Below are 24620 nucleotides of genomic sequence, written 5' to 3' on the forward strand. Positions count from 1 at the left end.
ACTATCTGGTGGAAAGCTTCCTCCTTGTTTTATACTTTGGCATTATAAAGGTTTCTAACAACCCCCTGTTGCAACCCACCACAAGTTTAGGATCTGGTTTGTCATCATCCATGAAACTAACATAATAGGGAGCATGTTGAAATCTACAAGGCATCACATTGTTTTGTATCAACACGAATTTTAATAAAGATATAGACTAAAGAGATTGTAGATGCCGGAAGCTGGAGCAAGAAACAAACTGCTGGAGTAAGAAATTAAAATAAAGCAATATCACAATTTTTTTCTGTAGAAATGGAAAGGAAACATTACATTACATTATTTTAAAGTTCATACAGTCAACATTGTAAATTTCATGCAACTGAGTTTTTGCAACAAATCTGTCCCACTCTTTACCAGTTATTATATTCAAATATTATTCTTTCATTACCCATTTGTAATTAATTTTTACATTTCAATCCCTCTGCCTATTAATATAAGCTTATATTTGAATAAATAACTGGTTCCATTCAGGTTCCTATGAACAAATAATATTGCAAATTTGAACACAAATAGTGATTATGAATGGTAAAAGGACTGTCGGAGTTAATGAAGGAACTGCTGCCAAGAACCCAATGGATACCTGTAGGAAGCAGCCTCCATAAAGTGAGAAGAAGCTGTTGTGGAGGGAACTGAGGCACAGAACGGGAATCATCAGTGAGGCATTCAAAAAAAACATGAGGCAGTTTGGATGAAAACATGTTTGTCGCATGATAGGACACTAATCAAACTACAAATCTTGCTTTTTCACTTTCAATAAAGTCTTGATTATTGGTGGGCATGAAGGGAAGCAGTCATTGGCCAAGAGCTATCAGAGGGTGCCAACAAACTTCTCCAAATGCTGATGAAGTCCTGAAGAAGGGTCTCGGCCCGAAACGTCGACTGTACCTCTTCCTAGAGATACTGCCTGGCCTGCTGTGTTCATCAGCAACTTTGATGTGTGTTTCTCCAAATGCTGTAAGTTCTCAGAAGATCAGGCAGCACCTTAACACTGACTGAAAATGTTGGCTGTTTCTCTTTCCATAGATCCTGCATGAGCTACTGAATATTTCCTGCCTTTATAGTCATAGTCATACTTTATTGATCCTGGGGGAAATTTCAGATTTCCAGCGTCTGCTATTTTCCTCTTGCTTTCCAAAAGCAGCTTTTGTGATAAAAGGTTCAGAGACAAGCTACAGCTGAACGTAGAAAATTGTCAATAACAAATCTGAACAGACACCTAACCCAAAGAAGAACGTTTGTTAAGAATTTTGGTTTGAGAAAAATAGGTTCAGAATCAAGTAGAAAAGACACAGTTTAAGCCACAGTAAGGTTAATTTATATCTTTAGAATAAAGACATAAATACAGCAAGAATGGAGAGATTCTTTGGAATGATCCAGCCAATGTATTGATTCAAAGGTGGTACAATATTCTCAGTTTGAAACAACATTTGAAAATTATCTTACACAGGGATTGTTAATCATCTGCGAAATTCTTTGAGAATGTTTAAACAAACATAAACAAGGAGTTTGTAAACAACTTAACTGAAGGTGTGAGATAAGATACCAGATAAAGGTGTACCTTAACATTCTCACTGCTTCACTAAGCAGAGATAATGAACTGGAAAGTTAACTTGCTAGAGCCAAAAGTCTTAAAGGTTTAATTAATTAGATTCAACAGGTCAATGGCCATCCGGTTATATGTGGCAAGATACAATGGGTCTATTCTAGGACATTACCAATAGAATAAAGGTGTCATTAGTAGGTAGAAGTTAACTTTCCAGTTCATCATCTCTGCTTAGTGAAGCAGTGAGAATGTTGAGGTACACCTGTTATTACAAGGGGGATAGATTAAGACAGCAAAATACCCAAGCAAAGGAACTTGGTCATAAAATCACGTGGAGAATTAAGCACTTGTGTGAACTTTCATGAACAATTTATTCCACAATCTGATCAGATCAGTACCAATAATTAGAATTCTGCACATTTGGTGGTGGAAAACTGGTAACTGGTTTGTTATTGTTACATATAACAAGATACAGTGTAAAGTCTTTGCTTCTATGTTATTTAAGCTGATCATTCTGTATACAAGCATATTATTGTGTACGAAAGGAAATTAAAACAGAATGCAGAATAAAGTGTTAGAGTTGCAGAGAAAATGCAGTGCACGTGGACAAAACGGGCCATGACAAGGTAAATTGAGATATCAAGAGTTCATCATTCAAGAAGTTCATTCAAAATTCTTATAACAGTAGGATAGAGTCTATCTTGATCCTGGTAGCGCACGTTCTCAAGGTTTAGTATCTTCTGCCCAATGGAAGGGGGAAGAAGAGAGAATGTCTGGGGTGGTACTTGATTGTATTAGCTGATTTGCTGAGGCAGCGGGATGTGTACTAGAAGGGAGACTAGTTTTTGTGATATACTGAGCTGTTTTCACAATTCTCTGCAATTTCTTATAGTTTTGGGTACAGTGGCTGCCGTACTATGGATAGGTTGCTTTTTATGGTGCATCTGTAAAAAGTGGTGACGATCATTGAGGACCCGCCAAAATTCCTTGGCAATCAATAATCTAACTGTTGCAGATTAATGTGGCCAGAATGGTTTGGACTTGGATTGGGATCCTGATGTCTTGTTTCACTGGAGAACAGAAGGTATCAGATCGAAATGGTATCGATCTTGGAAATAGGATTTAATTTCCACAGAAGCTACAATCGCATGAAAACCTAAGACCACAAAGACTTCAGGGCTAAGTCTGGGACTCGAAGAATGAAGGAAAGGCATAAATCTTATTGAGACCGATCACCACCTGAGTAGCTTACCATGCAAGCTGTGAATGGTTACAAGTTGCTAAGTGTACCTTTCATTCGTGGTGCAACTCTAATACCTACGTGAATTTAGTACAATAGCTCCCCTCTAAAAACTAACAGAAAACATTATTGCCCACACTAGGAAATAAAGAAATGTTTTTAAACTATAAAATTCAAGTCCTCTCTAAAATTATTGACAGATTGTGCTCCCTCTCCAAGCTTGACACATTGATTTATTTTTCCTTTGATAATTTTGGTATCTCAAGTTCTCCTTTTCCCGATTCTTTAGTTCCTTCTTCCTTTATTTTTCATTCCTTTTCTATTATCTTTCATTCCTTTTCCTTTTCCGTTATCTTCCATTCCTTTTCCTTTTCCGTTATCTTCCATTCCTTTTCCTTTTCCGTTATCTTCCATTCCTTTTCCTTTTCCGCTATCTTTCATTCCTTTTCCTTGGAATCCCTTGGAGTCTGAAAGGTAAAATCGCCATATTTATCTGCATATTCCTTGTATCAATTAGCACTGTTGCTTTTGTCATGTGGAGTTAATGCTAATACATTTACAGAGAAACAAAGCAAGGCATCATCAGGGACTATTTTAACCCAGTGATGGCATTCAGGAAACTGGACAGTGAGTTTAGAGGAGTTCACAAAATCAAACTGATTTTACATGTTAGAGCGGAGGTGGGGGTTGGGGGGGGGTGTAGTTTAATAGCAGAGCTACAGTTGCATAAAATCAACATCAGGAGAATAAGGCGGAAAATATTTTTGGTTTGAAAGGAGACATATGCTGCAGTAGAGAAAAGTAGATTATTACTACCTGAAAAGTCAACATAAAAGTATTGCTTAGTGAAAAATTAAATCCAGTGGATTGTGAATATTGGAAATGTTCTATGAGATTTTCGTATGATAAAATATGATGGAATATCTTTAGAATTCTGAGAAAGATTGTGGAGAAAATATCGGTGTCCAAAACTTTGAAATATTTGGGTTGTTTTTCTACTTCACTGTTTGGGTGTTAACTTTGGCATTTGTTAGATCTCATTGATTTTAAAACAATGATTACCCATTCTCCCAGATTAGCCCTCAAATGATATTTATGAAAATGAATGCTTCTGAGCTATTTTCAGACTTTTTATGCAGAATGTTAATCAATTTAATTAATTTTTCCCTGGAAGTGGATTTCGATACCTACCTGAACAGCGAGGTGGTTTACGATTCCATTTTTTGTTCCTCATACAGTCTATCGTATCACTTCCCTCCATACTGAAACCGCGCTCACAAGTATATTTCACTGAAGAATCGCATATCGAGAAAGAGGCTTTGGGCACCTTGGGGATTTTGCCACAATTGGGTTCTGTAAGAGAAGCGAGTAGACATTAATCAGGCAAATACAAGTGTGGAATTAGTTTAACATTTGAAGAAGTTTTGTGAAAGTGACAGCCTGATGCTGAGGCAGCAGAGAAACAGACAAGTTAAAGAAAAGGGAAAAACAGATAAATATGAAATGATTCACACTGGTAGAATATGTGGAATAGGAAAATAACTTAAGTTCTACAGGGTGCTTAGCAAATTAGCAATCACCACAAGTAAAGAAGATTTCTTCCATCATGCAAGCAAGTAGCCAAACAGAGGAACTCAACATCTCTTTTTGATCTTTGAAACTAACAAGACAATCTGCTAGGATATTAATACATCTATAATCCGTGTTGGCAAGTCCATCTATTTGCATTCTGCTGATAATTCATCAATGGCTCCAGCAGAAAAGGAAAATCTTTATGAAATTAGGTTGATAAAAACACGTGAGAAAAGAGCAGGAGTAAGACAAAGAACTCTTGAGCCTGCTCTGATGTTTAGTAAAACCATAGCTGATCTGATCTTGACTCAACTTCTTTCATGCCTGATCTCCTTTTAATCCAAACAAAGTTCAAAGTAAATTTAATATTAAAGTGTGTGTATCTCTATCTCTATCTCTCTCTCTCTCTATATATATAACTATATACAATCCTGAGGTACATTTTTATGGGGCATACTCAATAAATCTACAGAATAACAACCATAACAATCAATGAAAGACCGCCAACATGGCTGTTCCACCAGAATGCAAAAGACAACAAACTGTGAAAATATAAAAGGAAAGAATAAATAAATAAGCAATAAATATTAAGAACATGATCTGAAACGTCATGAATGTGAGTCCATTGGTTGTGGATGGGGCAAGTGAAGTTGAGTGAAGTTATCCCTCTTAGATCAAGAGCCTAATGTTGAGGGCTAGTAACTGTTCCTGAACCTGGTGGTGTAGATCCTGAGGCTCCTGTTCCTTTTTCCCGATAGCAGTGAGAAGAGAGCATGTCCTGGGTGGTGGAGGTCCCTGTTAATGGAAGCTGCTTTCCTGCCACACTATTTCATGTAGATGTGCTCATAACTGGGGAGGGATTTACCCTTGATGGACTGGACCATACCCATTACTTTTTGTAGGATTTTCCATTCAAAGGCATTCATGTTTCCGCACTAGACTGTGATGCAGTCAATCAATACGCTGTCCATTACACATCTATAGAAGTCTGTCATAAAAACATAGAAAACCTACAGCACAATACAGGCCCTTTGGCCCACAAAGCTGTGCCGAACATGTCCCTACCTTAGAACTACCTAGGCTTTACCCATAGCTCTCTATTTTTCTAAGTTCCATGTAAACATCCAGGAGTCTCTTAAAAGACCCTATCATTTCCACCTCCACCACTGCTGCTCCACCATTGCCAGATGCTCAGAAATATCCTCCCTCACTTCCCACAGAAACCTACAGTACATCCGTTCCGGTCCCGGTGACTTATCCAACTTGATGCTTTCCAAAAGCTCCGGCACATCCTCTTCCTTAATATCTACATGCTCAAGTTTTTCAGTCTACTGCAAGTCATCCCTACAATCACCAAGATCCTTTTCCATAGTGAATATCTAAGCAAAGTATTCATTATGTTCCTCCGCTATTTCCTCCGGTTCCATACACAATTTTCCACTGTCACACTTGATTGGTCCTATTCTCTCACGTCTTATCTTCTTTCTCTTCACATACTTGTAGAATACCTTGGGGTTTTCCTTAATCCTGTCTGCCAAGACCTTCTCATGGCCCCTTCTGGCTCTCCTAATTTCATTCTTAAACTCCTTTCTGCTAGCCTTATAATCTTCTAGATTCCTATCATTATCTAGTTTTTTGAACTGTCAGAGTTTTAGATGTCCTGCGGAATCTCTGCAAACTCCTAAAGTAGAGATGCTGCGTTATTTTTTTCGTAATTGCACTTTCGTGCTTGTCCCAGGACCTGTCCTCTGAAATAATAACAGTTGAGGAATTTAAAGTTGCTGATCCTCTACACCTCTGACCTTCCGATGAGGACTGGCTCATGGACCTCTGGCTTCCTTCTCCTGATGTGGATAATCAGCTCCTTGGTTTTGCTGATATTGAGTAAGAGCTTGTTGTCATGGCACCACTCAGACTTACTTGCAATCTCCCTCCTATATGCTGACCATTTCTGTACCTCAGCCTTAAGTCGACACAGGATATGATCTGCATCTTAGAAAGTATGTAACATTAGGATGACTTTCTCATCTTCAAATTGGAAAATGGGCAAATACAACCATTTGTAAATATAGCTAACAGTAGCTAGTTGATTGAAAATAGCAGGTTTGATCTCTTATTCAAGAGGAAGATTGGCATTACTCAGAGACTGCCAAACGTAAGAATGATCTTTGCATCTGTGAAACATCATTCTTCAATTCTGGATAGAGATTCAGCTAAAACAACATTCAACAAAAATTGACAATCCATTACATGGGACATCACTTCTCCACCAACTTAAAGATAATTTCCTCATTACCTCTACCTACAAAAAAATAATGACAGCAAGAACAAGAGGACACCATTGCATCTAGTTTTCAACCCAAATCAGTCAGTCTTAACTTGGACATATTTCCCAGTGCTTTATGAGTTTATAGTTAAAGCACTGGAATTTCCTGAATTCCATGGAAACATTTTTCCAGGTGAACAGTAATATTTCAAGAAGAAAACACACAACCATATTCAACCAGGAATAGACAATAAATGCTGGACTTGCTAGCAAAATTGTACAGTACTGTACAGGGATCGTACAGTATGGCCAAGTGAAATAGGAATTAATATGGGAGGTGAGGGGAGTAATGAATTAAAAGTATTGTATATGAATGCACAAAGTATAAGAAACAAAGTGGATGAGCTTGAGGCACAGTTGGAAGTTGGTAAGGATGATGTTGTGGGAATAACAGAGACATGGCTTCAAGTGGATGGGGCCTGGGAAATGAATATTCAAGGGTATACGTCCTATCGAAAGGACAGACTGATGGGCAGAGGGGGTGGGGTGGCTCTGTTGGTGAGGAATGATATTCAGCCCCTTGCGAGGGGGGACATAGAATCAGGAGACGTAGAGTCAGTATGGATAGAACTGAGAAATTCTAAGGGTAGAAAGACCCTAATGGGAGTTATCTACAGGCCCCCAAAAAGTAGTCTGGATCTAGGGTGTAAGTTGAATCAAGAGTTAAAATTGGCATGTTGCAAAGGTAATGCTACAGTTGTTGTGGGGGACTTCAACATGCAGGTAGACTGGAGGAATCAGATTGGTACTGAACCCCAAGAAAGGGAGTTTGTGGAGTCCCTCCGAGATGGATTCTTAGAACAGCTTGTACTGGAGCATACCAGAGAGAAAGCAGTTCTAGATTTAGTGTTGTGCAATGAACCGGATTTGATCAGGGACCTCGAGGTAAAGGAGCCATTAGGAGGTAGTGACCATAATATGATAAGTTTTAATCTACAATTTGAGAGGGAGGAGGGAAACTCGGAAGTGTCAGTATTACAGTTGAACAAAGGGAACTATGGTGCTATGAGAGAGGAGCTGGCCAAAGTTCAAAGGAAAAATACCCTAGCAGGGATGACAGTGGAACAGCAATGGCAAGTGTTTCTGGGAATAATGTGGAAGGTGCAGGATCAGTTCATTCCAAAGAGAAAGAAAGATCCTAAGGGGAGTAAGGGGAGGCCGTGGCTGACAAGGGAAGTAATGGACAGTATAAAAACAAAAGAGAAGAAGTATAACATAGCAAAGACGAGTGGGAAGCCGGAGGATTGGGAAACTTTTAAAGAGCAACAGAAGGTAACTAAAAAGGCAATACGTGGAGAAAAAATGAGGTATGAAGGTAAACTAGCTAAGAATATAAAGGAGGATAGTAAAAGCTTCTTTAGGTATGTGAAAAGGAAAAAAATAGTTAAGACCAAAATTGGGCCCTCGAAGACAGAAGCGGGTGAATTTATTATGGGGAACAAGGAAATGGCAGACGAGTTGAACAGGTACTTTGGATCTGTCTTCACTAGGGAAGACACAAACAATCTCCCAGATGTAATAGTGGCCAAAGGACCTAGGATAATGGATGAATTGAAGGAAATTTATATTATGCAGGAAATGGTGTTGGATATGCTGTTGGGTCTGAAGGCTGATAAGTCCCCGGGACCTGATGGTCTGCATCCCAGGGTACTTAAGGAGGTGGCTTTAGAAATCGTGGACGCATTGGTAATCATTTTCCAATGTTCTATAGATTCAGGATCAGTTCCTGTGGATTGAAGGGTAGCTAATGTTGTCCCTCTCTTCAAGAAGGGAGGAAGAGAGAAAACAGGGAATTAAAGACCTGTTAGCCTGACGTCAGTGGTCGGAAAGATGCTGGAGTCAATTATAAAAGATGAAATTACGACACCTCTGGATAGCAGTAACAGGGTTGGTCTGAGTCAGCATGGATTTACGAAGGGGAAGTCGTGCTTGACTAATCTTCTGGAATTTTTTGAGAATGTGACTATGAAAATGGACAAGGAAGAGCCAGTGGATGTAGTGTACCTGGACTTTCAGAAAGCCTTTGATAAAGTCCCACATAGGAGATTAGTGGGCAAAATTAGAGCACATGGTATTGTGGGCAGAGTACTGACATGGATTGAAAATTGGCTGGCTGACAGAAAACAAAGAGTAGCGATTAACGGGTCCCTTTTGGAATGGCAGGCGGTGACCAGTGGGGTACCGCAGGGTTCAGTGCTGGGACCACAGCTGTTTACAATATGTATTAATGACTTAGTTGAGGGAATTAAAAGTAACATTAGCAAATTTGCTGATGACACAAAGCTGGGTGGCAGTGTGAAATGTGAAGAGGATGTTATGAGAATGCAGGGTCGGGACATACTATCTATTCCTAAATGGGTAGCATTGGAATTACAATCTGTTCAGGGTTATACACTTGGTTCTATTTTAGGTTCCTCTCTTCCTTTTGATTCGAAACGTCTTAAGCAGGTCTCTAACCCGATAGTTAAATATGCTTTGCGCATTTGGTTTCAATTCAGAAAATTTTTTGATCTTAATCAATTCGGGTTAGCGATTCCTATTTTAGGTAACATATTTTTTCCTCCCTCTTTTACGGATCGCGCTTTTCAAACTTGGAAGACTAAGGGTATTTTACGGTTTTTGGATTTATTTTTAGATGGTTCCCTTATGTCTTTTGAACAATTATCTAATAAATATAACTTATCAAGAATACATTTTTTTAGATATTTACAAGTTAGAAATTTCCTAAGTACTATACTTTCTTCCTTTCCAATGCTTCCTCCTATATATATTTTAGATTCGATAATTAACCTTAATCCATGTCAGAAAGGTGCATCGGCTATGATTTATAATATTATTATGAAACTTAGGAAAAAGCTCCATTTGATAAGATTAGGGTAGATTGGGAACAGGAATTGGGGCTTACCATTTCTGTGGATGATTGGGGGCAGATTTTACAATTAGTTAATACTTCCTCTATTTGTGCTAAACATTCCCTAATTCAATTTAAAGTGGTTCATAGAGCACATATGTCCAAAGATAAGTTAGCGCGTTTTTACTCGCATATTAATCCTTTCTGTGATAGATGTTCGGGGCAGATAGCCTCTTTAACTCATATGTTTTGGTCTTGCCCTACTTTGGAAACTTTTTGGAGAGATATTTTCAATATTATTTCTAAGGTATTAAATATAGATATCTCTCCTCACCCTATTACTGCTATCTTTGGACTACCTAAAATTTCTAGTAATCTTTCCCCTTCAGCCCGTAGAATGATTGCATTTCTTACTTTAATGGCGAAAAGATGTATTTTACAACATTGGAAAGAGCTTAATGCTCCAACTACCTTTTTTTGGTTTTCTCAGACGATTTTATGTTTGAATCTGGAGAAAATTAGAAGTAACCTTTATGATTCTTCATTTAAATTTGAACAGATTTGGGGACCTTTTATTCGATATTTTCATTTAATGTAATATTTACCCTTCTTGTTTTTTCTTCACTGTTTTAATGGAGGTCGGGATTGAGGACGTGATTTTAAGTTTAACTCTGTTTGGTTTCAAGTTAGCCCATTGCTTTGCTTTGCTTTTAGTTAGTTGCACGGTGGGTTTTTTTTTTGGGGTTTTTTTTTCTTTTTTTTCCATTGATATATATAAAATCTAGTATACTATTATGTTATCTTGGTTTCTTATGCTTAAATTACATTGTTTGTAGTATTTTCTTTTTGGTATTGTTATCTTTTGGAATTTTATTATACTTTAACATTGTATTAATGTTTATATGGCTTACCTTTTTTGTATACTTACTCAATAAAAAGATTTAAAAAGAAAGAGAATGCAGGGTGACTTGGACAGGCTGGGTGCGTGGGCAGATGCAGTTTAATGTGGATAAATGTGAGGTTATCCACTTTGGTGGTAAGAACGGGAAGGCAGATTATTATCTAAATGGAGTTAAGTTAGGAAAAGGGGAAGCACAACGAGATCTAGGTGTTCTTGTACATCAGTCACTGAAAGCAAGCATGCAAGTACAGCAGGCAGTGAAGAAAGCTAATGGCATGCTGGCCTTCATAACAAGAGGAATTGAGTATAAGAGCAAAGAGGTCCTTCTTCAGCTGTACAGGGCCCTGGTGAGATCACACCTGGAGTACTGTTTGCAGTTTTGGTCTCCAAATTTGAGGAAGGACATTCTTGCTATTGAGGGAGTGCAGCGTGGGTTCACAAGGTTAATTCCTGGGATGGCGGGACTGTCATATGTCGAAAGATTGGAGCGACTGGGCTTGTATACTCTGGAATTTAGAAGGCTGAGAGGGGATCATATTGAAACATAAGATTATTAAGGAATTGGACACATTGGAGGCAGGAAGCATGTTCCCGCTGATGGCTGAATCTAGAACCAGAGGCCACAGTTTAAGAATAAGGGGTAGGCCATTTAGAATGGAGTTGAGGAAAAACTTTTTCACCCAGAGAGTGGTGGATATATGGAATGCTCTGCCCCAGAAGGACGTGGAGGCCAAGTCTCTGGATGCTTTCAGGAAAGAGATGGATAGAACTCTTAAAGATAGCGGAATCGAAGGTTATGGGGATAAAGCAGGATCTGGATACTGATTGTGGATGATCAGCCATGATCACAGTGAATGGCGGTGCTGGCTCGAAGGGCCGAATGGCCTACTCCTGCACCTATTGTCTATTGTCTATTGTCAATTGTCAAAATCCATTAAAAATGAAATCTTCAGCTTCTAAGGCAGAGCCAACAGAAATTGTTACAACTGACATCTGTACTTGGCTTTAAGATGTATAGACATCAGAGTGAACAGTTGTTTCAGATGTTTTGGACATACTACCCATCAGCAGGGTAATTATTGTGCTGTTGGCCCCACTACATTATCCTTTTGGAATATTGTTCTGCAGTATTCCACTTTATGAAATGTATTGAGCAATGTAACATTGTTATGTGCTGATTTGGGTGACAGTTTATTTCAATCAGGCATGCTGCGGAACGCGTTAAGCAAATACGCTGATGAAAGTGCACGTTCCAGCCAATTAATGTTGCATTGTGATGGCATTTGACTCCTTTCATCTCATTGCAGTCTTGTTGAGACTTGACGAAAGCACAGCAATGCCTACATTCCCTGCTTTGAATGACATTCTTATCTATTCCTGCTGTTGCTGGGAACACATCCAGCACGTCCAGAGGGCTCTCAGACGCTCCTCAAGAATAACATTTATGCCAAGCCAGAGAGGTGTGAGTTCCATAAATGGCAGGTGTCATTTTTGGACTATATACTCACCCCTTCCAGTGTTCAAATGGACCCATGTTAAGTTCAGGCAGTCGCAGAGTGTCCAACCGATCTATGGTCAAACAGGTGCAGCCCTTCATGGGGTTTGCAAACTTTTATTGCCACTTATCAGAAGCTTCATTTACATTGCGGCCACCATAAATGTACAAGCAAGAAGACTTCTGTAGGAATTAATTGGACAAGTGAAGCTAACCAAGCAGTCTCAGAGCTAAAGTGACACTTCACTGCCCCAGTGTTGCAAAGTCCAGACCCAACCTGTTCATTTGCCGTCAAGGTGTCAGCATTGGAGTATTCTCTCCCAGTGTTTTGCTGTGGATAACTGGCTGCACCCTGTGCCTTTCTTTCCCGTCATTTGACTCCTGCCAAATGTAGCTATGATGTCAGGAACCAAGAACTTCTAACTGTCAAGGAGGACCTGGAAGCATCATGACTCTGGCTGGAGGGCAAAGCACCCCCTTTTGGAATGGAAAAATCACAAGAGCCTCTCCTACCTTCAGGAAGCTAAAAGACTCAACTTATATCAAGCTCGTTGGACTCTCCACCCAGATTAATTTCACTCTCATCTGTCATCCTGGCAGCAAGAATACCAAGGCTGAAGCTCTCTCCTGACAGATTGATGTGTCTGAGCACAATCCCAATCTTGGGCACACCCTTTCTCACTTGTGCATTGCTGATCTGGTGATTTGGGGAATAGAGGCAGAGGTGAGGGCTGCCCAGCAGTTGGATCCAGGCCCAGGTGGGGGACCTCCCAACCGGTTGTTTGTCCCTGCCATGGTGCATTCCAGAGTGTTGGAATGGGGGTCATTCCTTCCATCTGGTTGGATATCCAGGAATTCAACAGACCCTGGAATTTAACAAGAAATGATTTTGGTGGCCATCTATGTTCCAGGTTATTCACAACTTCATCTCTGCCTGTCCCAGTTGTGCCCAGTCCCAGTACAGGTCATCATGCCAGCAACTTGCAGGTCTTCTATGCCTGCTGCGGCTGCTTCACCACCGATAGTTCCATCTCTCTGTGGATTTGATCACTGGTCTGCCTGTCTGATGGAAACACTACCATTCTGGTGGTTGTGGACTGATTCTCCAAGATGGCTCTCCCTAAACTCCTGCTGGCTTGTGCGACTTCCACCGTCATGGTTCAACACCTGTGCAGGCTGTATGGCTTCCCTCAGCACGTAGTGTCTGACTGAGAACCACTTTTTTGGAAGGCCTTCTGTTCTCATTTGGGTACCACAGCCAGACTCTCCTCTGGTTTTAACCCCCAATCTAATGGTCTGATGGAATCAGTAGGCTGCTGCCTTGTCTCTTCCAACTCCACATCCTGAAACGCCTAAGTGGCTTGGGCAGAAATTTCCCAAGATAAACTCCAGCTGTCCTCTAATGGCATGCCCCCCTTTGAATGTTAGAAGGGATTCCAGCTACCAGTCAGCCCTGACCAAGAGATCGATGTGGGAGTTCCTGCCACTGAACAGTTGGTCTAATGCTACCAGCACATGTAGAGACAGGCCAGGACTTCTCTGCTGCGTGCTCAGAAACAACATGCCCAGCAGGCTGATCAGCTCTGCCTACAGGTAAGATATCTCAAGCCGGGGTGAAAGTCTAGCTGCCATCTAGGGATCTTCCCTTAAAAGTTGAGAGCCAAAAGTTGGTGCCACACTACAAGGGACCATTCATTGTGGAGAAGGCCATCAACAAGGTCTTGTATAGATTTCATCTACCATCATCAATGAAGATTCACTCACTGTTTTATGTTTCCCAGCTCAAGCCAGTGACTACCTCCCCCCTCGATCCAGTCACCCCCATCATGCCCCTCCTCCCTACTTAGTAGATGGTTCCCTGATCTATTCTGTACATCTTGCCAGGTGCAGGGCAGGGTCCAGTATCTCATGGATTGGCAGGGGTATGGCCCTAAGGAACATTCTTGGGTACCAGCCCATGGCATCCTAAATAAGTCCCTCATCCGGGACTTCCAGCAGGCACAGGTCTCTGGTACCTCAGGAGCTGCACATAGGGAAGTGGGGCACTGTCACATAGGCAGGCGGGCTGTGGAATGGTCTCAGCAATCACACTGACGGGTATGCACGTTCCAGCCAGTTAGTGTATCATTGAGATGGTATTTGACTCCCTTCCTCTCGTTCTAGTCTTGTTGAGACTTGACCAAAAGCACAGCAACATCTACACTCTTTGCTTACCTTCATCCTTGTTCTGGGAATGAAGACTGCCATTTAAATTGACACTGCAAAGGAGCGGTATTCATTTAGTATTAAGTTACTTCTTCCTAGCCACAGTGTCAGCGGTAGCTTTCTTTAATTTAGTTAACGACCCTATTGGCTTAGGATTTATTGTTTTTCCTTTAACTCTGCACAGTTCTCATTAAAAGTCAGTGAACTGTTTGTCTGCTTCAGTGTCTCTCCCTCTGCACTCCAGCTATAACTACACACCTGTGTCACACAAGTTGCAGTATGTGTATCTAATTTACTCTAATTTTCTTGTTTCTAATTATTTTGTTTCTTGTACTTGGGCAACAAAAGCAGAAAGATAAAGAGGCTCAGAAAGTAAATATGTTCAAATGGTTATCTCTTGATCTCAGCTTTTAACCCTTCCAGCCCAACAAATTTGGTGAGCTTTATGGCCACATGTACAGTAACCGTGGTGTTACACGTGAAGAAAAATATCTTACCTGGCCTCTCCTTCCAGTCCTCCAGGTTCACTGTTGGTATTCTGTTGCATTGTACGTATCCTTCTGGAAAGAAGTTGTGTTGAAATGCATTCTCAGGGAGCTGCTGAATCCCAGTGTTATCACAGATTATTCTGGATAAGGAGATTTTAGCAAGAGCCTGGCGCTGCTTCTGAGTAAACACTCCTTCGTTTTCCCACCAGAACCTACAAAAAAATAAGAAACATTATCGTTAAGCATTCAAATGAATGAAGAAAGTATCCTGATCCACTGACTCCAAGGACAATGGCTACACAGGGAGGTGGACTGTCTCCTAGGGCACATTTTTCAGAGGTATATTGAGGAGGAATATGGGGGTGCATGTGATCTTTTCTTTGCAGAATTAGTTTCTCAGTCTGATGACCAAATAGACTTGCCAACTGTGTAACTACATTCTACATCTAGACAAGATTTTTCAGTACTGTGAGGTGAACAGAATTGAACACAATACTCCAAGTGTGGTCTAGCCAGGGTTTTATAGAGCTGCAACATGACCTTGCCACTCTTGAATCCAATCCTCTGACTAATGAAGACCAACTAATGTATGTCTTCTTAATAACCCTATTAACTTGTGCCGCAAATGTAAGGGATCCATGGACATGAACCTCAAGATCCCTCTGTTCTTCCATTCAGCTAAAATTCCTGCCATAAACATATGGTGGATCCTTTATCGTCACTAAATCCTGAATAATCCCTATTTAGCAGTATTGCAGGAGCACCTTCACCAGCGGGAGTGCAGCGATTCAATGTGGTGGCTCTTCATCATCTTCTCAATAGCAAATAATAAATGACAATAAATATTATCTCTGTTGCCATTTGCCAGAGCCCAAACTAGAGTAGGAGAAATGCTTTTCCCTCCTCCTTAGGTCATAAATGATTTATTTTTATTATTTAATAATTTAATTATTTTTCTGCTGTCCTATCATTAACCTTTGAGTTATATCTTCCCTTCATTACCTCACTTTAGGGTAAGTCATTGTAACCTCAACAGATTCAATATCACTGAATGAACCCATCAAACTCCAGGCCAGCAGTCAAGAGGTTTGGGATTTCTGAATTCAGATTTCTTGATTAAGAAGGAAAAAGCAAGAATGTAATGATGACCAAAGCTTACCACTTTGCTAATTTTGCCTATTACCTGTCTCCATCTCTCAGTTTCTGGAACTGCTGTCCTAACAGGCAGGCTAACAAAGGGCCGACTCTCCCTCCTTCCACAAATGGTTCAGAGATTGCTCCTATCCAGATGTCAATGTTGTCAGGAGTCCCATACAGTTCAGTGAATTTTTCGGCAAGTTCTGAATTCCTGAGCACGTCAGACAGTTCAGCCTTGTTCTTGGGCTGTGAAAGACTACAGAATTTTCTCCATGCATTGTAGCCTATGAGAGTCAGAGAAAACGGTTAGTCAAATCTGTGGTTTGCCCCTTGAAGCTAAGAAAATGGAAGCTCGTGGTTGGCTTAGTAGATTCTCTATGTTTTAATTTTGGTTCACTCTAATTTGTGAGAGAGGGGTTGAAAGGTGCGTAGGGGGGGACTAGCAAGGACAGCTACCTCAATGTTTATCACTCTGGTAACTCAGTGCAGAGTCTCACTTGAGCAAAATTTGTGTCATGCAGAATAGATTTCTTCATTCCAATCCACTATCTTAATAGTAGATGAACTTACTGGGTACTTTGCATCAGTCAACACTGTGGAAAACACTAGCAGTGTGCTAGAGGTCTGTGAGTGTCGGGGAGCAGGAATGAGTGTCATTGCTATTGCAAAGGACAAAGTGCTAGGCAAACTCAAACGTCTTGAGAAGGATAAGTCACCTGGACCAGATGAACTACATCCCAGAGGCTTGAGAGAGGTTGCTGAAGAGATAATGGATGCATAGGTCATCATCTTTCAAAAATCACTTGATTCTAGCTTGGTCCTGGAGGACTGAAAGATTGCAAATGTCACTCCACTCTTTAAGAAAGGAGGCAGGCAAAAAAAAAGAAATTATAGACCAGTTAGCCTCACCTCAGTGGTTGGGAAAGTGTTGGAGTCTATTATTAAGGATGAGGTTTCAAGTTACTTGGAGACTAATTGTAAGATAAGTCAAAGCCAGCATGGTTTCTGTCAAAGGAAATCTTGCCTGACAAATTTGTCTTCAAGGAAGTAACAAGCAGGGTGGACAAAGGAGAGGCAGTAGATGTCATTTACTTTGATTTTCAGAAGGCATTTGCTAAGGTGCCAGACATGAAACTGCTTAACAACATAAAATCCTATGGTGTTACAGGAAAGACACTGGCATGGACGGAGGAATGGCTGACAGGTAGGAGGCAGTGAGTGGGAATAAAGGGGGCCTTTTCTGGTTGGCTATCAGTGACTACTGGTGTTCTTCACTGGTCAGTATTGGGACCACTACTTTTCACATTGTTTGTCAATGGTTTGGATAATGGAGTTGGTGGCTTTGTGGCAAAGTTTGCTGACATTACGAAGGGATGGAGGGGTAGGTAGTGCTGAGGAAGCAATGCAATTGCAGCAGGACTTAAACAAATTGGCAGAAGAGGCAAAAAAGTGGCAAATAGAATACATTGCTGGGAAATGTATGATAATGCATTTTGGTAAAAGGAACAATAGTGCAGACTATTATCTAAATGGAGAGAAGATTCAAACATCAGAGGTGCAGAGGGACTTAGAAGTCCTTGTGCAAGACTCCCAGAAGGTTAATTTACAGGTTGAATCCATGGTAAAAAAGGCAAATACAATGTTGGCATTTATTTCAAGAGGAATAGAATAAAAAAACAAGGAGATAATGCTGAGGCTTTGTAAGACAATACTTCAAGTGCAGCCTGACTAGTATCAACAGTTTGGGCCCCATATCTCAGAAAGGATGTTTTGTCATTGGAGAGAGTCCAGAGGAGGTTAACAAGGATAATTCCCAGAACGAAGGGGTTAACATATGAGGAGCCTTTGGCAGCTTTGTGCCTGTACTCACTGGAATTTAGAAGAATTGGGGTGGGTCAATCTCATTGAAATCTACTGAATGTTGAAAGAACTGGATAGGGTGTATGTGGAGAAGTTGTTTCCTATGGTGGGGTTATCCAGAACTAGAGGGCAAAGCCTCAAAACTGAGGGAGAACCTTTTAGAATAGAGGTAAGGAGGAATATTTTTAGCCAGAGAGTAGTGAATCTGTGGAATGTTTTGCCACAGATTGCGGTGAAGGCCAAGTTTGTCGGTGTATTTAAGGTGGAGGTTAATCGTTTCCTGATCGATCAGGGCAGTAAAGGATGTGGCAAGAAGGTCTGTGTGTTCGGTTGAATGGGATCCGGGATCAGTCATGTTGGAATGTTGGAAGAGGTTCAATGGGCTGAATGGCCTAAAGGCTGATTTATATTTGTGCATCAAATCGAAGTCGTAGGTACGGCGTAGCCACCAACGCTACACAGTGCCTATACAGATCCCTACGCCATAGTTGACGTGCACCTCTCCCAAAATATAACTAAGCATCGTGGCAGCGCAGGCTGCAACAACTGTGATTGGTCCGTTTGGTAGCATCACATTTCCTCCTACGCTGCAATAGCTTCCCATTGGGCAACTGAAGGGCAGGGAAGGAACTCTGGCTGCAATGCTTTCCATAAAGCTTTACAGACCTCCGAAATTATGGGGGACACATTTCGCTTTTACAAAAAAAGATGCTCGCTTTAAACTTGTTTACCCCAAGAAGGACTACCGTGACCATGAAGCCTTGCAGGGGCAGATGTGTGCACATGCGTGGTGTGCGCGAATTGCAGAGTTACTCAGACACACCAGTGCACAAGTATAAATGCTCACAACGGTGTAGCCCACTTGCGTAGGCTATGGCGTAAACTGGTACGCACAAGTATAAATCAGCCTTAACTCTGCTCCCATGTCTTGTGTGTTATGGTCTTGTCTAATTTCCTAAGTCCATGAAGTCAATCAGTCTCATTTACATAAATGCAGGTTAATTCTTTCACAGGATATTCTGTGAAATTTGTGTTGCAAGTTCTCTCCAGCAAAATAGCCAAGCACGTGGTAATTTAAGCTATTGCAGAATATACACAGTAATTAAATATTCCATCATCTGAAGAAATAAATAAAGTTGAAGTTATCTTGCTTGGATAATTATGGAGAATCCCACACTACTCAGAGAACACTGCGGTAATATAAGATTAAAAATGACATCATGATGCAGGGTTCACTGTACTAATTACAACATGTTCCATAATTATTCTTTAGCCATATTAATAGTCATTGCAGTAAGAGTACAATAGGCAGCAATTTTCTAGCCACAATGTATGAGTGTACACTTGCTTCTCAAGTTCTGACTCCAAGCCCAATTTTTGGTATCTGTTTGTGTAAGGCGACATGTATGGCTAGTTTGAAGTTCTGAGGAAATATTGAAGATAGCAGGCTTTGGATGTTAGGCTAAGCAGATGTTCTCTCTCCAAGACATCCAATGACAATATTCAAAGTTCCCTCAGGTGTCTTGAAAAGTAGGTATTTCTCACTCCATATTAATTGGAAGCATTTAACTTTGCTGTTTGTAGGCCCTTACTGTGTGCAAATCCCCCGTATTAAACGAATGACAGTACTTCACAGTATCACCACCATTTAACCAGCGAATATTTCACATGAAGTATTTCTCAATAAACATTCAGCAGTGAATATACTCAATGGATATTTCACAGTAAACACTTTAGATTAAATTACAGCTGTAATGTCAAACAAACTAATACGGTTTCACAAATTCTCCTTGGCAAGTAAATCTTTTCAACTAAATCTAGTTGTTAACTGTCTAGTAGTAAATATTCCCATACAGTGCACTCTGCTAACAATTCCTTTCAGATGGCACTTTGGCAATTCAAAATGAACCAATGCAGTATGATTTATGTATATTCTAAGGAAGCAGATATGACAAGAAATGTAACTTTGGTCTTGTTTCCAGTAATTGAACAGTGATCCTAAGGGCCACTTCCGTAGATCATGTCTATTGTCAGCCTTCTGCTACACCTTAATGGATACCAACCCATTCAAATCAGTCTCTCTGCAATATTTCCATTAATTCGCCCAGGGGAGCAAATATTCCACTCTCCCCTCCTACCCCTCCTCAGAGTCCCCCACCCTGCTCTCATGACTATACCCCTTCCCCACATGAAACCACCATGGTGGGCTTCACAGCTGAACAGGTGAGAAGACAGCTGAAACGTCTCAACCCAAGCAAGGCTGCAGGACCGGATGGTGTCAGTACCAGGGTGCTCAAAGCCTGTGCCCCTCAGCTATGTAGAGTACTTCGCCATGTATTCAACCTGAGCCTGAGGCTCTGGAGGGTTCCTGTACTGTGGAAGACATCCTGCCTCATCCCTGTGCCGAAGACGCCGCGCCCCAGCGGCCTCAATGACTACAGACCAGTAGCTGTCTACGTTGCATGCCATCTTGGACAATGTCTCCCATCCACTACATAATGTACTGGGTGGGCACAGGAGTACATTCAGCCAGAGACTCATTCCACCGAGATGCAGCACAGAGCGTCATAGGAAGTCATTCCTGCCTGTGGCCATCAAACTTTACAACTCCTCTCTTGGAGGGTCAGACACCCTGAGCCAATAGGCTGGTCCTGGACTTATTTCATAATTTTCTGGCATAATTTACATATTACTATTTAACTATTATGGTTCTATTACTATTTATTATTTATGGTGCAACTGTAACGAAAACCAATTTCTCCCGGGATCAATAAAGTATGACTATGACTATGACTATTCTCCCTGAGCGAGGTGAATATTTTCCTGTTTGTTTCTTGTTAAAGTGAAATTAAAGCAGAAGAGTCTGCAAACACTTGGCAGATCAGAAAGAAAAACTAAATTCACAGAGAACATAAGAAATAGGAGCAGGAGTCAGCCATCTGGCCCGTTCAGCCTGCTCCGCTACTCACTAAGATCATGGCAGATCTGGCCATAGACTCATTTCCTCTTATCTGCCTTTTCCCCACAGCCCATAATTCCCCTACTATGCAAAAATCTAACCAACCTTGTCTTCAATATATTTACTGAGGTAGCCTCAGCTGCTTCATTGGGCAGAGAATTCCACAGATTCACTACTCCCTGGGAAAAGCAGTTCCTCCTCATCTCCATCCTAAATCTACTCCCCTGAATCTTAAGGCTATTCCCCTAGTTCTAGTCTCACCTACCAGTGGAAACAACTTTCCTGCCTCTATCTTATCTATCCCTTTCATAATTCTATGTTTCTATAAGATCTCCTCTCTTATAGAGGAGAACCAGCTAAAGAAGTAGGTGAAAATTTGCCTCCAAACACATCTCTTTTGTCCCTCACCAATTTATCAACCATGTGGCTTAGAAACTGTGAAGATACCCTATTAAAGAGATGCACTTTCTCCCTCCTAATCTTTTTCACCCTCATTATACCTTAAGTGAACTTGTATATTGTTCACCAACCAAGTTCTGATAAGAGGTCTTCAATCTGAAGCATTAAGAGTTTCTCTTTCCACAGATGTTGCCTGATTTGTTTGTGTATTCAGAATATTCCCTTTTTTATTTCAGATTTCTAGCATCAGCCATTTTCTTGATTTGGAAATATTAGACAATAAAACCGTTGAATTAACTGACATTTCAATAATGGTTTTTGGAGTTATACTCTACGCTCCCTAACTTTCTCCTACCTGCTATTCCATGATCACGGGAACGTTGCATATTCAGAAACCCCAGGTCCAGCCCTAAATGATTAACCATCTCAAAGAGCTTCTCCCGCAGTTCATCTGTCATCATCATGGTTTGCTTTTGCAATTTTGAAGGATTGCCAATCAGTCCTCGAACAATTGGATCGGCACCACCTACCAAAACACAAAGCAAAACACACATTGATAATCATCTTCCTGGCACTTCATCCAACTCTCTAAAATGCAGTTATGCTAGAGAGAACAAATTGTTGAACATTTCCTAAATATACAGCATACAAATAGAGTGACAATCTTGTTAATCACCTTCCCCCCAAAGAAAAAGACATGTTGATCAAGAATCTATACTGCTGAGAAGGATATGGGCAACCAAGCATTGGACCACCACTATCATCTGCAGTTTCCCATCTCAAAGTTCAAATTTCAAAGTGCATTTACACTGTATACAACCTTGAGGTTTGACTTCTTTCAGGCAGCCACAAAACAAAGAAACAGATTAGAACCCATTTAAAAAAAAACACAGCAAAGACCATCAAACACCCAATGTGTGAAAAAAAGAACAAATCATGCAAACAGTAAAAAAAAGTAAAGTAACAGATAGAAGATTAACCACAGAGTCCCCGAAAGTGAGTTCACTGCCATGGAGCTAGTTCACCGCTAAGGTAAGTGCCAAGCCAGTTCAGCGCTTGTTGTTTCGTATGGCTTGTCCTGGGAGGGGCAGATGCGAGTCTGTCTGTTTGAGATCTGGGGTTGGATCAGTTTTCACATGTCGTCTCATCCACAGCCTTTCCAACATGGGTGGCCCTGAGTTGGCATCGCCTGATGGAGTACTTGAAGGATGCAAGTCTCCACACACAACGTCAACATGTTGATCTAGGTCATGGAGGAGTTCAGCAATGAAGCACTTTGATCAAATACATGGAGCATGAACTGCAGAGTCCCTGAGAGCGAGTCCACAGCTGCGGCACCTGTTCAGCATTGAGGTGAGTGAGGCTCATCCAGGAGACCGATGACTGCCGGGCAATAACTGCTCCCCAACCTGGTGGCGTGGTATGACAGTAGTAGCAAGAAGATTAGATTAGATTAGATTATGAAGACACGCAGTCCTCTTTTATTGTCATTTAGTAATGCATGCATTAAGAAATGATACAATTTGTTCCTCCAGAATGATATCACAGAAACACAAGACAAACCAAGACTAAAAAAACTGACAAAAACCACATAATTATAACATATAGTTACAGCAGTGCAAAGCAATACCATAACTTGTTGAAGAACAGACCATGGGGATGGTAAAAAATAGTCTCAAAGTCTCTCGAATATCCTATCATCTCACGCAGACGGTTGAAGGGAGAAACTCTCCGTGCCATGAGCTTCCAGCACTGCAAACTTACCAATGCAGCATCCTGGAAGCACTGACCACAGTCCAACTCTGAGTCCATCCAAAAACTTCGAGCCTCCGACCGGCCCTCCGACACCAAGCACCGCGCACCATCTCTGCCGAGTGCTTCGACCCCAGCCCCGGCAACAGGCAATAGGCAAAGCCGAGGATTTGGGGGCCTTCCCCTCTGGAGATTCTCGATCACACAGTAGCAGCGGCTGCAAAGCAGACATTTCAGAAGTTTCTCCAGATGTTCCTCCGTGCTTCTCACGTCCGTCTCCATCAAATCAGGATTGTGCATGGCCCCTATTTAACAAATACGATATCAATTCGGAGCGGCTGCGCGCACTGCGCTGCCATCTTCTCCTCCCTTCATCAGAAGAGAAGGAGACCAGTCAGCTGCAGGCAGACGGCAGCAAACACTTGTTCATTTCCACTCTCATCCTTGACAATTTTAACCTTGCTCGACCCTTTCATCAGTGCAGAGTAATGGAGCTGACCACGGGTTCGACACAGCATACACCCCCAGCGATGGCCGTACTCTTGGGAGTCTAGTTCGCCGAATCCCCCAGGAGATCGCAAAATGTCAGATCAGTTAGTCAGCTCAAAAGTGCATCTTTAGAAGGAAAATTACAGACTGTACTCAATCGGAGTTCAGAAGAAGTCGTATATCTAGAAGAAGAGTTTCTTGTAGCTTTGTGAGCTTGCTGCATTGGTTGCTGGCAACTTCTTGCAGCCCCATTCGCAGTGACATACCATGCTTACTTGGATATATATTCCAAAATGTACAAACTTGCTAAATAAATGTGATTCCTAAATAACAATGATACAAGAATGATCAACAGCTTGAACATTGCTTTTCCTTGCCTTTGCCTCAGGGTAGCTATGATCTTGTTCAAAGGTGCAGTAAATTTGATGGTGCATGATACAGCTCCATTTCTTCTGTTTTTATGAAAACCAGAAGTCAGAGAACAGACTGTGTTTCAATGCATTTTGTCTGTAAACTACAACTGTCCATTAGCTGGTTGCACGTAATCAAAAGCTGCAGTGAACCCGAGGAAAGGGGCTGAGATTTCATTCATTGTAACATTAACAAAAGCAAGCAGAGAATAAATAAGATACGATGCTTTAGTACAATTAATCCAGGTTAAAAAGCGACCTTTCACATGGATTAGCAACTGATGAGTGGATTTATGATATCTGATACTTAATTTGCACCAGCAAAGCAGAATAACACCAAGCTCATGCATGGAAACCAACCCAATCCTGTTACAGTAGCTGGTGTTTGCTAAGCTCCATGAGATGTTAGAGCTCAGAAACCTAATCAGACTGCACAACTCAGAAGCGTAAATACAGCCATGGTATAAGTCGAACTTGCGCAGAGTCGGTAATAGTATCTGAAACTCAAGTAAGTAAGAGTGGCGTAAAATACAAGAGATCACACAAGGTTTCCTTTTGCAATAATAGCTTGGTCTGATCTTATTGGTACAATAAGAGACTGGGATATCTATTAACATGATGCACTTGGAAATATGTTCTAAAATGGCTTCATCAGGCAAGGTTAAGTTGGGTATTGCAAATCTTTCATCAACTATCCTTCCCCAATCCGTGCAGAATCCTGTTATTCCCTGGTGTCCAATTTTCCTTCTCAATATCCATGCCTTCCTTTCCCAAAAAAATGCAAAAACAATGGGAACCCCAATGGAAGCTCATTCAAATTTAGAGCATAGTATCTCAAGCTGCAGTTCCTGAGCATTTAAATGATTGAAAATGACTCTTGAGCAAGATAGCACTTGTGGAGCTGTTCACCTCTCAATCTTCTTCCTTCCCGTGGGCTCTGCACTGACTTAGCAC

At 41.1% G+C, this 24620-nt stretch overlaps 1 protein-coding gene across 1 annotated transcript in view; it reads right to left on the reverse strand.

Annotated features, from left to right (window-relative positions):
* Positions 1 to 3107: 3107 nt before the first annotated feature.
* The window catches only part of LOC134337001 (eosinophil peroxidase-like), a 32951-nt gene continuing 11438 nt past the window's right edge, over positions 3108 to 24620 (reverse strand). The window contains exons 8-12 of the mRNA XM_063031741.1: positions 21371 to 21541; positions 15844 to 16081; positions 14670 to 14872; positions 4014 to 4175; positions 3108 to 3289 (exon numbers count right to left, since the gene is read on the reverse strand). Of these exons, the coding sequence (XP_062887811.1) occupies positions 3108 to 3289; positions 4014 to 4175; positions 14670 to 14872; positions 15844 to 16081; positions 21371 to 21541 (956 nt within the window). The remainder of the gene's footprint in view (positions 3290 to 4013; positions 4176 to 14669; positions 14873 to 15843; positions 16082 to 21370; positions 21542 to 24620) is intronic.

The sequence above is a fragment of the Mobula hypostoma genome, chromosome 23 (genome assembly GCF_963921235.1).
Source record: "Mobula hypostoma chromosome 23, sMobHyp1.1, whole genome shotgun sequence".
NCBI classification, from domain to species: Eukaryota; Metazoa; Chordata; class Chondrichthyes; order Myliobatiformes; family Myliobatidae; genus Mobula; species Mobula hypostoma.